This window comes from Arachis hypogaea, chromosome 4 (genome assembly GCF_003086295.3).
Source record: "Arachis hypogaea cultivar Tifrunner chromosome 4, arahy.Tifrunner.gnm2.J5K5, whole genome shotgun sequence".
In the NCBI taxonomy this organism is placed as follows: domain Eukaryota; kingdom Viridiplantae; phylum Streptophyta; class Magnoliopsida; order Fabales; family Fabaceae; genus Arachis; species Arachis hypogaea.
In genome coordinates, this window is record NC_092039.1 from 2,129,544 (window position 1) to 2,143,385 (window position 13,842).

The window sequence follows — 13,842 nt, forward strand, 5'->3', positions numbered from 1 at the left end:
TTTGAATTAAATATTTTAAGATTATTTAAGAATTGTTATTACTTATTAGCGCGTTTCTTACACCCTGTTTCTTGGACAACGGCACGCCATTGGTAGCAGTAAATTTACTAGTTCTTCTCATAGTTGTGGTCAAATCTAACTTTTAGGTTACTTCTTTAATTTGTACCTATTAGAATATTTTTAAAATACTATATTAAAAATATAGTATTTAGATATTTTGGTATTGATTTTATGTTTATTTTTTTGTTGTCCAGCAGTTTAAGGTATTTTCTAGTTTCAAACACTAATTTATTGCAGGTTTGAGTTTTATTTAAGTGTCTATTGAATAAATTATTGCATACACAGAAGGATATTTAAATTCTTGATACTTGTTTAAACGGACGAGTGAGTTGATTACTCGACCAACATAAATTAATTTAATTTTATGATTATTAGTTTTGTACGGTACATCCATCTGACCTGCGAGGTGATGTCACCGCCATAGAAGAAGTCCTCTGTGCTGGGAAGCAGGTAGGAATCAATGAAGTTATCGGCATCGAAGTTCTTCTCCATTACCGTGAGGACTCCCTCAGGGTTGGAGGACGGTTTCCTTTTCCTCAGGTTGTCAACAACAACCACCTCAGGTCCTTCACCCTCCACCTCGACCTCTGGTCAGAGACTCGGACTAGCACTGGTCCCAATCACCTCCCCCTGGGTAGGTTGGAACTGACCCTCGGCGGTATCATTGGGAGGCACCTCGTTGTTATGGGTAGCAGAGTCATCATTGCTACCATCAGCAAAAAATGTACTAAACAAAACATCAAGTCCAACTTACTCGCTAGCCATCGATACTGAAACAAAACACGGAAGCTAGTTAGTTGTTAAACCGGTTGAATAAATAAGGGTAATAGCAAACACGAGTGCACCACTAAAAAGACTACTCACATATATAACTCCTAGCCATATCCCGATCACCCATGAGGAAATGGAGATTAACATGATTCTTCCCGAAAATAGCCAACAACACGTCGGCAACTCTCTTGTTCTCGGGAGACAACCTTTTGTACGTCACCTTAGTAAAAGCGTTAGCTCCCGCCCCAAAACTCCAGTAGGTTGGGATGCCGACCTTCAGCCGGGTGAACCTTAAAGTATTTATCCTTAAAACCATGGTACGAATCCTCAAACAGGCCAAAGATCCTCCGACCTTGGGCTAACCGAAATACATGAAGCCTTTTTTGGCCCTCCCCTCTTTAGAAGGGTTCGTCAATGTAAAAAGAAATAAAAATACCTCGACGGAGGTCGGTAGCTCTAAGTACTCACAAACCATCTCAAAACAGCGGATAGAAGCCCAGCTATTCGGATGCAACTGAGACGGCGCCACATCACAGTGGTTAAGTAACAACATTTGAAAGGGAGAGAAAGGGATGCGAACCCCCAGGCGGGTGAACATCGGCTTGTACATCCAGATCCAATCGAGGACCCGGAGAAAGTGTAGGTTTATTTCGAATATCCGTTCGGGATTGGCAGGGACGAGAACCTCGTAATTAGCTTCCTCATCGCTTCCCCCACATAGATATTCGGCTTGTCGGAACTCGGTAAGTTCCTCTAGGGTCATTTGGTTGGGGGTTTCCTTCACATCCGAGGTCACCCACGCATATCAGTCGTAGGGCTGCGCTATCGCGGCGGGAACCCTAATGACAGGACGCTGAGCCATACCTACAGTGGGGGCACCACTCAAAGTCAGTCTATGAGGTCGAAAAACCGTCATTAATACCAGAAAACTACAGTTTGCCTACCCAAGGTCTACAGTTAAGCAAAGTCTAAATCTATGTTCAAAAACGAAGCCTAAACATCAAAAGCTTGGAATGGTTACCCTTTTAATACCTATGTACTGAAACTATTCAAGCACTCAATCAAATGAACAATGCGCATGCAGAATCGAAATGGAAAAGCAAGCAGCGTAACAGTGAAGTAAAACTATCCAGATTAAGAGAGGGAAAAAGGAACTTACCAGGATAATAGCAATGATTGAAGAAGGCTGAAAAACTGGGGGAGATTTGGACGAAGTAGGGATTTGCAGCAAGGAACTTGGGAAGAGATGGGAGAAAACGAAAGAGATGTGATGATAGTGGAGAAGTGGAAGCGAAAGCGAAGGGAAACCAAAAGGAAACTGACGCATAAAGAAGCATGAAAGACAAGGGTATAATAGACTTTCCACGCGGGGTTTAAATCAATCATCAAGGGCATTAAATGCTCGGTGCGGAAATCGAGGCGACATGGGACGTTCCCTCAAGGCTACGAGCCTCACTCACCCGTAGGGGGCACGCCCTAAACAACCAAGCGGCAATCCGACCAGGTGACAACACGTGAAGGAGAGCATAACGCGCCAACAACGGCGCTCACGGCCGCAGCTGGTGTGTTGGGGGTACTGTTCCAGCCCGACCGGCCGGGTCATTATTTAACCCGACCCGGTTAGCCGACTTAGCGGACCCCGCGCCCGGGTTGCAACCCGGATACCAACCTCCTGGCAGCTAGCTGTGTGACAGCTGGGAAAGGAAGCTTCCAGGAAAGGTACCTCTCCTGTGAGATCCGCCCTACTAACAGGGTATATATGGGGAGGACCCTATCCCTCTCCCAAAGTACGTCACTACCACCCTTACTCTCACTGCCATCTGTATCATTTTTGACTTGAGCGTCGAAGTGTCATTGCAGGTGGCACCCCCCTTCGCTCATCAGCAGTTCGAAAGGTCGTTTGCCCTCACATCTCTCCCACCAAACGTAGATCCATGCCAATTCCCACCGTATCACCCTAACAACATTCCCGATCCGTCCGGCACACAAAGGGTCGAACAAATTTGATATTAGATTGATTTTGTTATTATGATTAGTGTATTTTTAGTTTATAAATAAGCACTTTTTATTATTCATTCAAACAACAGTTTTTAAACATTATTTTTACTCATAAATTTTACGATAGAAATTTAAAAACAGTTAACTTTATATGAAGTTAATAATTAAGAATTATTAAATAATTTAATAAATTTGACTAAATTATTATCTAATAATTTTTATATATTAATTTCACATCAAATTAATTTCACCTGAATTTCTATCAAATTTTAATATAATAATCAGGATCATGACATTCTTTTTGAGTTATTTGAAATTGTTGTTCCAAACAACTCTTCCGTAAAAAATAAGCTTGTTCTATTTCTATTGCTCCTATTTAATTACTCATTGATATTGTAATCAATATCATGACACATAAATCATCACTATCATTTTATTCTTCATTCGTCTTGGTTCTATTTTTTAAGTTTATTTTAAAAAAAAAATGTTAGGACTAATATTTTTTTGGTAAAATATATTTTTTATTTTTAAAATTTTACAAAAATTTTAAAAATACCTTAAGTTTTATTTTATTTTAATTTTATTCTAAAAATTTTTAATTTGCATTAAATATATCTTCGGAAGCTAAATTTTCAAAAAATTTAAGACCAATATAACAATAATGTATGAAAATTATACTTAATCTGTTTGTGTTGAGGAGTTATTCTTATAAAATTCTTGTTGAATCAATCTTAAATTTTTAAAAAAATTAGCCGTCAGGGGTATATTTAATGCAAATCGAAAACTTTTGTGATAAAATTAAAACCAAATAAAATTTAGAGATATTTTTAAAACTTTTGTCAAATTTTAAGGACAAAAAATATACTTTACTCTATTTTTTTACAAATATTAGTTAATATTATATTTTATTTTTATACTATTGGATTTATGGATTATTTTAGAATTTTATTTTTATATTATATTTTTGTTTTGGATTCCAATATAAATTACGTAAAGTTTACCTGCAATTATGATTATATTGTGTTTTTAGGTATTTTTTATTGTACTTTCAAATAATTATATCTTAATATCAAATATACTTTTATTACATAAATTCTAACTGGAGAAAAAATTAAGTAAAATATCTCATCCTTACAATAATTTATTTTGTTTATATATAAACCATACTAGAATGAGACCCGCGCGATGCGCGGGACGGTAAATTAATGAGAGTATATAATAATATTAAAAATTGTCATGTTTTGTAGAAATAAATTAAATGTGTAAATTGAAGCTAAATTTAAAAGGTGTTTTATTTTAAATAATTTGTAGTACAAAAGATTTGGATGTTGGAGTTGTACAAAGTGATATTTTTATTTGGTGGTTTAATTTTTGCATTTCTTTTAGTTGATGGACTTAGTCATCTTATGTGGCGCTCGTTCTCCTTTTTTTTTGTTGGTTGTTAGAGTTGGTGTTTTCTTCTTTTTGTCGTAGGTTCTTATGAAGACATGTTCTTTATGAATTGTTAAGTTTGATGCACTTTCTATTGTGTTATTTGGTTCCATCTTTGTATGTATGTTCTTCTTTAGAAGATGTGTCTTGAATTTGTATGGTTTTCTTTCTCCTTAATCTCTTGATGGGATGGTGCTTCAATGTCATTATTTTTCTGAAATGTCATTAGATTTGAAGCAGTTGTGCCCAATAAGTTTTTTGCATCGCCATCAAATAGTACAAAAGTTGTTGTAACACTTTGATCTAAAACTTTTAATTGAATTCTGAACTTAAAATAAGTATGGGCTAGCAACTAATAATTTGATAGATGAAATTATGAAAAGTATATAAAGTTACCTTATTGTTGGATATTATGGTGTTTGATTACATGTGACACAAATGTAGTTGTTTCTTTTTTTTTATATGCTTTCTTCTAACACTTTTTACATTTAACATAGTTCCATCCTAATTTGTCATCAATTTCGTTTATAGTTGCTAAAATTGTGATGATCTTTTCTTATTCCAATATTCAATTTATGTTATCATTAGGTATATGGTATTTGAGTAAGTATGAATATATGATGCATGTTGTGATTTTTTTTGTCATACCTGATCATCAGATTCTCATTGCAGTTCGGAAATAAATTTTTTTATGCTAAATTTGATGTTATGTGAAGGAATAGTAATAAGAGACTTATATATGTAGTTTAAATGGTATGGAATTTAAATACTTATAACGTAAAATTTATTATGATTAATAATATTATTATGACATTTGTAATATGGACGTTTATTACCTTTAGTGAGTTATTTATAAAAATTAATAAATTAATTGTTGCGGTTATAAATTTATTGTATTATTTTTAGCGGTAAGATATAATAAATATAGAAATATGAATTCAATATATTTGGAGGTTACAAATTTATTGGATTCTATTTTTTAGTTTTTTATTTGTATCTAATATGAAAATGTATGTCTAATATCATATATTTTTTGGTTTCGTTTTGATACTCTTTTAATAAATTTGTTTTTTTTAGTTTTCAAATATTCTTTTCAAAATTTATATTGGTAAAATAAAATAGAATTTGTTTTTAATAATAAGTAAAAACTATAATAATAGTTCTTTGTACCTAGTGTTACTTCTAAAAATTAAAATGATTATTTTTTTAACCAAAGATACAGAGACTCCAACTCGTGACCAATATAGGAGACTATGCTATTTGAGGTATAATTCATTGGCAAAAATTAAAATGATTATAATAAAATATAATTTTCATTTTTTAAACTTTTAATTTATAAATTAATTGTTACGGTTATAAATTTATTGTATTGTTTATAACGGTAAGATATAATAAATATATTTGGAGGTTACAATTTATTGGATTCTATTTTTTAGTTTTTTATTTATATATTTTATTTTTTTGCTGATTTAAAAATAATAGTTAATTTGTCAAAAATTGAGTGGTTGATTTTAAAAAATTGTGCCAAGTAAGTAATATTGTTGACATGACATTAGTAGAAAAAAATAAATGTCTCAAAAATAATATAGTGCATGCTTATGTATCTATTTTTATATATTAAAAATAGATCGAAAGGAAAATGCTAATTATATAATCTGTCCGGATGTAACGGATTGTCGTACAGTAGTTCTGCTGCATCTACAACTTCCGAAACTTTTTTCTTTTGAAAACAACTTCTAACTATATTAATTAATAGACTAATAGATAATAACGATGGCCATCTTTTTAAAATATTGTCAAAAACAAATTTAAAACTTAAAATGTTATGTAACCTTATCAATCATGATGTATATATCTTTTGTCTTTTATTAGTGTGTAAATATTAATATATTATTAAAAAAGATAAAAATTGACAAAATTCTCAAAACTTGGAATGGTATACATTATTATCGTCGAATTAAATTTTAAATTAATTCTTAAAGTTGTATTTAAGTCTTAAAATAATTTCTAAAATTAATAGTTATTTAAATTTATTCTCAAAATTATACTCCAAAACTTATAATATTATAGTAATCTCTAAAATATTTTTCATCATCAAAAAGTTGAGCTAGATTGATTTTTGCGACGTTAACAAACCCTCTTCTAAAATTACATCATTTTGTGTGTGTGTATATATATATATATATATATATATATATATATATATATATATATATATATATATACCAATGGCCTTCAGCCCCCTCTCGAACCTTACTCTCTCATATTCACATGTGAGGCAAAACTTTTTTCAATTTTTTGTTGCTGCCCGCACCAGTCGCCATTCGGTGTCACACCGCTCGTCTCTTTTCTCAACCTAGTCTCGCGCACTCACAATACTCAAATACGGTAGAGGCAGAACTCAAAGCCTCAACCTCTTCTATCATCGCCTCTCGCCAGCCCCATTCCGTCGCTGTGCCACTCGCCGTCTCCTTTGCATCACTGCGATCAGAATATATTAGGATCAATTAGCATTTATTAGAATTATTTATTATATCTGAATATTTATTATAGAATATTACGTCTTTATTATTACAATTCTCTTAGCACCTATAAATACCATTTTATATTGTATCATTCTAGACAACTTGGACACAACTCAATAATACACAAATCTTTTCTCCAGTTTGGTCTCTTGTTTCTAATATGGTATCAAAGTCATGGTATCCTCGTTGAAGAGGATATGTTATTTTTCTTCTGGCCGTATTTTTCATATTTTTCTTTTGTGCCATTTTTTTCCTTCTCTTTTATCAATGCTTTGATGCTTTCTCACCTAACCGATTAGCTCATTCGCTACTTACTTATTCTCATGGAGAAATCATATATTTTTTGTCACATTTCGATAGTTTGCCATTTCTTTACACTTTTTCATTTTTTTAGCAGTTTTTCGGCAATTCGCCATTTTTTAGCAGTTTTTTGGCAGTTTGCTACTCTTCTGGCAATTTCGTCTGTGTTTTCTTATGACAGCTCTGTCTGCGTTTTTTTGTAGCAGTTTCATTTGCGCTTCTTTCAGACAGCGATAGTTCCGTCTGCACTTTCTTTCAGACACTGGCAATTCTGTCTGCACTTCTTTCAGACAATGACAGTTCCATCTGCACTTCTTCATGGCAGTTCCATCTGCACCCGTTCTATTAATTTATACATTTTTTATTTCCTTAATTTGTTGACAAGTTTTATAGCTTGTCAATTGATTACACAAGAATTGGAGTTTTAAATTTGTAAATGCAGAATTGATAGATAGGCAACAACAAACTTAAGAATTTGTGCTACTTCAATGTAGACTGAGTTTGAATCTATTGTTAGCTGCATGTAAGAGTTTAAATTGGTGTGTAGTTTGTTAATAGATTTTGTGTTTAGAATAATGTTAATTGGATATACACTTTTCAAGATAGACGGTTACTTTTGGGCGATGTAATTATAGAAAGTTTAGGACATTGGTTATGACTAGCACATCACTTGTTTGCTTAATTGATTTTCGAATCTTCTGGTTATATTTATAAATAATTTATTGGTATGAGAAACTGATGGTACAATAGTTATGTTGCTGTATACCATGAAATCTTCTATCTCCTGAGTATGTATTCACTCTCTGGTTCTGCTGTAACATGTAGGACTTTAGATTTTGGAAGAGCTCCTAATATTGATGCTGTCACTGCTGTCATTTTTGGATTATTTGTATTTGTTGTTACAGTGATGATTGAATTTAAAAGAGTGAAAGTTGAGAATAAAATTAAAGAAGAAGAAGAAAAATGAGAAAGAGAATCTGATGAAGATAATTTGGGGTTTGGTTGGATTTGTGTCTGAGTTAATTGTTTTTTAATAAAGATTTAAAATTATATATATTGAATTTTTAAATATTTTTAAAAAAATTAAAATTAAAATTAAAACTTATCTTCGGTTAAATCCGTCGGTAGTTATTAACTTAAATATTAATAAATAAGATATTACTGTCAGATTTACTAGAGATAAATCCGACGGTAACAAATTTTAGAATTTTACCAACTAAATGTTTATATTTGTCTCTAATTTCATCAATAATTAGCGGCGGAAAAAAAAAATCTATCGATAAACAATCATCAACAAAATTTATACCGTTAGATTTATTTTGTCGCTAAATCTGACGATATCCAGAGATTTTTTTATAGTGTGAATAAGTCAATTCAATCGGATTAATCGAGAATCAATTACCGATTTGGTTTAGACAAAAAATTAGTTGATAATAAACCGATCAAAATATCAAAAAATCCGTCAAAAAATTGATTATCCGATCAAATCGGTCTGATTTTTTAAAAGTTAATCGATTTAAAATAATAAAATATCAAAAAATTTTAAAAAAAATTCTAACAATATATATATATATATATATATATATATATATATATATTATACATAAATATATGATTCTATTTTAATCCATTTAATCTGATTAAATCTCCGTTTTATTAGTTTAATTATCGATTGGATTTTTACATGAGTATATTTTTTGTTGTCAAGATGATAAAGGCCCCACTTTATGTATCGCTTCATCCATATTTTTGTAAGGGTTTAAAGAGCACGGAGATATGCTCTATTAATCACAATAAAATGACTTAGATATCTATTAGATCTACCTAAATTTTTTCTTATAAAACATTTCCATGTTTAAATTGAGTATGATTTTCTATAACAATATATTAAAAAAATGAATACTTTGACAAGTCAAATTCTTTGAATTCCACAAAAAAGACTCATACTTCTTGTTTTTGTTTATCACCGTGGCACATGGACTCTAACTTGTGTAAGCTAACTGCACATTATTAAATATATATATATATATATATATATATATATATATATATGTATATATATAATAGTATTTGTTCACATATTTGTTCCTGTGAACAAATACCCAAAGTTTGGTCAATGTATTATCATGCGACTAAATAATTATAATTAAGAAATGAACTATATCAATAATTTGTGGAGAGGGATATCGTCACTCTTATTTTGGTAGCGTTACCTTTTTTTTTTCTCCGAAGAATTCATATAAATATATAATGTAAAAATATTATGTGCAAAATGACATTATCAAAAATTATTTTAACATTAACCGTATTCAACCGATTTTCTAATTTGGTGTTACGATATTACGCATATAAAAATAATTAATCTTTATATTCATCATTTAAATAAAAATAAATAAAATATATTTTTTATTTATAATATTTGTGATTTTTTTTAAAATATTTCTAATATTTAATTTTATTTAATTTTGTCCTTAATCTTTTCGATTCATTCCATTTTGTTTTTCAATACATTATTATCTTTCAACCTGCCAAATTAACAGAAATAATACAAACTATAGCTACGCGAAAAAATAATTCTATATCAAACAGAAAACCCAACGATAAATCCTTATTCAAATCCATTTGATAGATTTTCCACTACACTTGTTCTTTCCAAGATTCCAAATGAAACACACCCTAACAAAAATCCAACAAACTACCACTACCAAAAAAACACAAAAGAATGAAATAATAATCTAGTCCTTGGCACTTGTTGACATGAATATCATCATAATCATCATGATAATGACATGTTATTAGTACCTATAATGAGCAGGCTTATAGGGACCCTCAACAGGCACACTAATGTAATCAGCTTGATCTTTGCTAAGCCTTGTGAGTTTAGCGCCAAGCTTTCCAAGATGAAGAGAAGCAACCTTCTCATCAAGGTGTTTGGGCAAAACATAAACCTTCTTCTCATACTTGCCTGTCCCCTTCTCCTTCCAAAGTTCAAGCTGAGCAATCACTTGGTTTGTGAAAGAACACGACATCACGAAACTTGGGTGCCCTGTTGCGCACCCAAGGTTCATCAGACGCCCTTCGGCCAACACGATGATGCCGGAGTTCGTCTCCGGGAACACCCACCTGTCAGTCTGAGGCTTTATCGTGATGCGCTTCACGCCGGGGTATGTCTCAAGTCCATGCATGTCTATCTCGTTGTCGAAGTGCCCAATGTTGCAGATAATCGCATTGTTCTTCATTTTCTTCATGTGACTCACCATGATGATGTCCTTGTTACCTGAAACTCACATATTAATAATTGGAAAAACTCTAAGTGGCCACCAGTTTTATTGAAATCTGGCAAGCACTTAACCAGCAAAAGCAAAGCGAGTAATCTCACACCATTAAAATCACTAATGATAACTAATTGATAATTATAAATCACAAAATTTGCTGATTCTTAGCACTCTTCTTAATAATATATCTTTTTTTAATCTAGAGGTTAATTCATATCATTTTCAAATTTTACTTCAAACATAGCTGATACTATTATATTTTAGCTTTCTCCTGTTACTCTTAAGTAATAGATTCAAAAGAGTGAATCTAATATAATAAATTAAATTTGGTAAATACGTGAATTTAATAGTTGAAAATCAGTACCTGTGGTGGTTACAAAGATGTCAGCTTCTGAGAGGATATCCTCAAGGGTCAGGACTTGGAAGCCTTCCATGAGAGCTTGGAGGGCGCATATGGGATCGATCTCGGTCACAATGACTCGCGCCCCGGCCTGCTTCATTGCGGCGGCGCAGCCCTTTCCCACATCTCCATAGCCGGCAATCACGGCAACCTTGCCGGCGATCATGACGTCGGTGGCTCTCATCAGCCCATCAGGGAGAGAGTGACGGCATCCGTAGAGGTTATCAAACTGTCGTCACAGATCAAACAAGTTTTATTAGACAAATTGTCATTTTATATTCATGCATCCAAATCAAACATAGTTAGACCAAAAAATAACAGAGGATTACAGAACATGCTATAATTTATAACTAGATGACTCCATAGAATCAAATATGATAGATTAGATTCCACGTCCCACTTGTTTCTTCTTATTAATTGATAATAAACAAACTCTGATCCTTTCATCAAACAGTTGATAGATCCAACTTCAAACCCAATATAGAAACAATTTTCGGAAACCAGAGAAATTCCTTACATATTTAAATGATCATTTCAATAACCAAAACTAGTATCGAGAATAATTCTTGAAACAAACAATAAAAAACAAAACAAACACGTTCAGATTTATCGTAATTTGCAATCAAACCACAGATCCAACACAATGAGAACACAAAACTGAAGATAATATACCTTGCTCTTGGTAACAGAGTCATTAACATTGATGGCAGGGAACAAGAGGGTCCCACTGGCTTGCATCTGGTACAACCTCTTGACACCGGTGGTAGTTTCCTCGGACACACCAACAAGCCTCTCTTTCATTTTATGGTACTTCTTGGGATCCGTCTTCAACCCATCTCTTATGATCGTTAACACGATCTGGAACTCCGCATTGTCCGTAGAAGACGGGTCTGGTAACTTACCCGTCTTCTCGTACTCTTCCTCGGCCTTGACTCCTTCGTGGATGAGCAGCGTGGCATCGCCACCGTCGTCCACGATGAGGTCAGGGCCACCGGAAGGTCCCCAGTCGAGGGACCTCTCGGTGCACCACCAGTACTCCTGGAGGGTCTCGCCCTTCCAGGCGAAGACGGCAGCGGAGTCGCGAGCGATGGCGGCGGCGGCGTGGTCCTGCGTGGAGAAAATGTTGCATGAGCACCAGCGGACCTCAGCGCCGAGAGCGGTGAGAGTCTCGATGAGGACAGCTGTCTGGATGGTCATGTGAAGGGAGCCGGTGATGCGGGCTCCCTTGAAGGGCTGTGACGGGCCGAACTCAGCCCGACTGGACATAAGCCCAGGCATTTCTACTTCGGCCAGCTCGATCTCGAGGCGGCCGAAGTCGGCCTGGGACATGTCCTTAACTTTGTACTCTCTACCACTGGTGGTCTTATCGACGAGTAACGCCATTGATGGAGAAGTGAGAATAGAGAATGGAGAAAGAGAGTGTTGTGGAGAGTGAGCGAGTAGAGTGGGGGTTGTGAGGGAGTGTATATATAGGGTTTGAATGGAAAATGGAAGATCCGTTGTTGGTGCTGAGTGACTATAAACCACCCAAAACAAACACATGCTACTACAATTGGATGGGAATGCTTTTTAATTTTTAATTTTTATATTTTTCTTTTTCTTTATTTTAGTTTATTACCTATACTTTTCCTAATAAACTAATTCTATACCAACTTGAATTGGCTAGTTATTTTGATAGACAACGTAACTATCGTATATTTATCCTAAAATCAACCAACAACCATTATTACATGTATATATATGATTGTTTTATTGTGACATAGTATTTGATCACTATGCTTGGTTAGGTTTTCGTATTTCGTTGTGTTAAAAAAACCATGAAACACTATGTATAAATATATGCGATTAAGTTTTAGTGTTTATAAAATTTTTAATCAAATTATTAATCAATCATGTTACCAAAATGCTTATTTTAAAAGAGGAGTGATAGAACGTACTTAGAAAAAAAGAAATTATATTTTTAACTTATTTATAAATACTTTAAATAATTTTTTGAGAAGTCACAAATTAATTTTAAAACTTATACCAAATAATAATTCTGTAACTTTTTATAATTTTAAAAGTAAAAAAAAAAAAAACAAACTTCTAAACCTTTTCAAACAAGCCTAGTTTGGAATAGTAGTTCTTCAACTTATTATGACTTAGTTCAAAACAATGATCGAATAGTATTTTGGCTTATTATTGAATTGCAAACAATGGATAAATACATAAATAGTGTCCTTTAGCACAATTATGATTTATTATAATATTAAGCATGACAAAATGAATAAATAAAATAAGTTATAATAAGTCACAAAAAAAAAAAATTGTAAAGCAAGACTAGCAAACTAAGAAAAAAGCACATATTAAAGTGAACTTACCTAAATAGAATATAAATTCAAATAGAATTTGATCAAAATGAAAAATAAAATTATTTATTAGACTACATCCATCATGGTGAAAATCTAAAAACCAAAGAACCAAACATTATTTTAATAAATTACATCCAGCATCATTAAAATCTAAAACATTTGTAGTAGGTTTGTGATTGCTAGAATATTAAAAAGGATTACAAATATAAAGATTTTAGTTGTCATCATATTATTAAAAGGGAATTTCTTTAATAAAAAGTAAAATTGTTTACCAAATTTATAAAAAAATATATATAATATAAATTTTTTTGTTAATTTTTTTTACTAAAAGAAATAATCTTTATTTTTCGCCAAGACTTCAATATTCACTATAGCATCACTCGTATTAAAAAGACAATTGAATTTTAAAATTCTCAGTTTAGTCCCTAAAAAAAATTAAAAAGATATATTAGTTTCTATAAATATCAACACTCCTAATATTTGCAAAACACAATTTTGCTTATTGTGCATAAAGACTAATTTATCCAATATTATATACGTGACATTTATGGGTGATGTGACGATTTAACAATCCACATAGAAAAATGCCGTTATCCATCATGGTGAAACTAAGATGTGGATTGTACCAAAATAATTCTTTAATGACTTTTTTCGTAATTAAATTTTGTTAGAAACTAAAATGTCAGACTAAACAGTCCTTAGAGACTAATTTAGGATATTATTAATATACA

The 13,842-nt window shown here is 32.3% G+C and overlaps 1 protein-coding gene across 1 annotated transcript; it reads right to left on the bottom strand.

The window, feature by feature from the left end:
* Positions 1-9,686: 9,686 nt before the first annotated feature.
* On the bottom strand, positions 9,687-12,842 carry LOC112795682 (adenosylhomocysteinase). Its single transcript, XM_025837770.3, has 3 exons — positions 11,433-12,842; positions 10,725-10,989; positions 9,687-10,362 (listed from the first exon to the last, which is right to left on the bottom strand). Exons 1-3 carry the CDS (start codon positions 12,300-12,302, stop codon positions 9,881-9,883), a joined length of 1,617 nt encoding a protein of 538 aa, XP_025693555.2. The 5' UTR covers positions 12,303-12,842; the 3' UTR covers positions 9,687-9,880.
* Between the last annotated feature and the right edge of the window lie 1,000 nt (positions 12,843-13,842).

Excerpts from the sequence above, each read along its gene's own strand:
- LOC112795682 (XM_025837770.3), bottom strand. The coding sequence starts at position 12,302 with ATGTGTTTGTTTTGGGTGGTTTATAGTCACTCAGCACCAACAACGGAT. Across the intron at positions 10,990-11,432 it reads ACTCTGTTACCAAGAGCAAG|TTTGATAACCTCTACGGATG; the intron begins GTATATTATCTT and ends CTGTGACGACAG. Across the intron at positions 10,363-10,724 it reads CATCTTTGTAACCACCACAG|GTAACAAGGACATCATCATG; the intron begins GTACTGATTTTC and ends TGTGAGTTTCAG.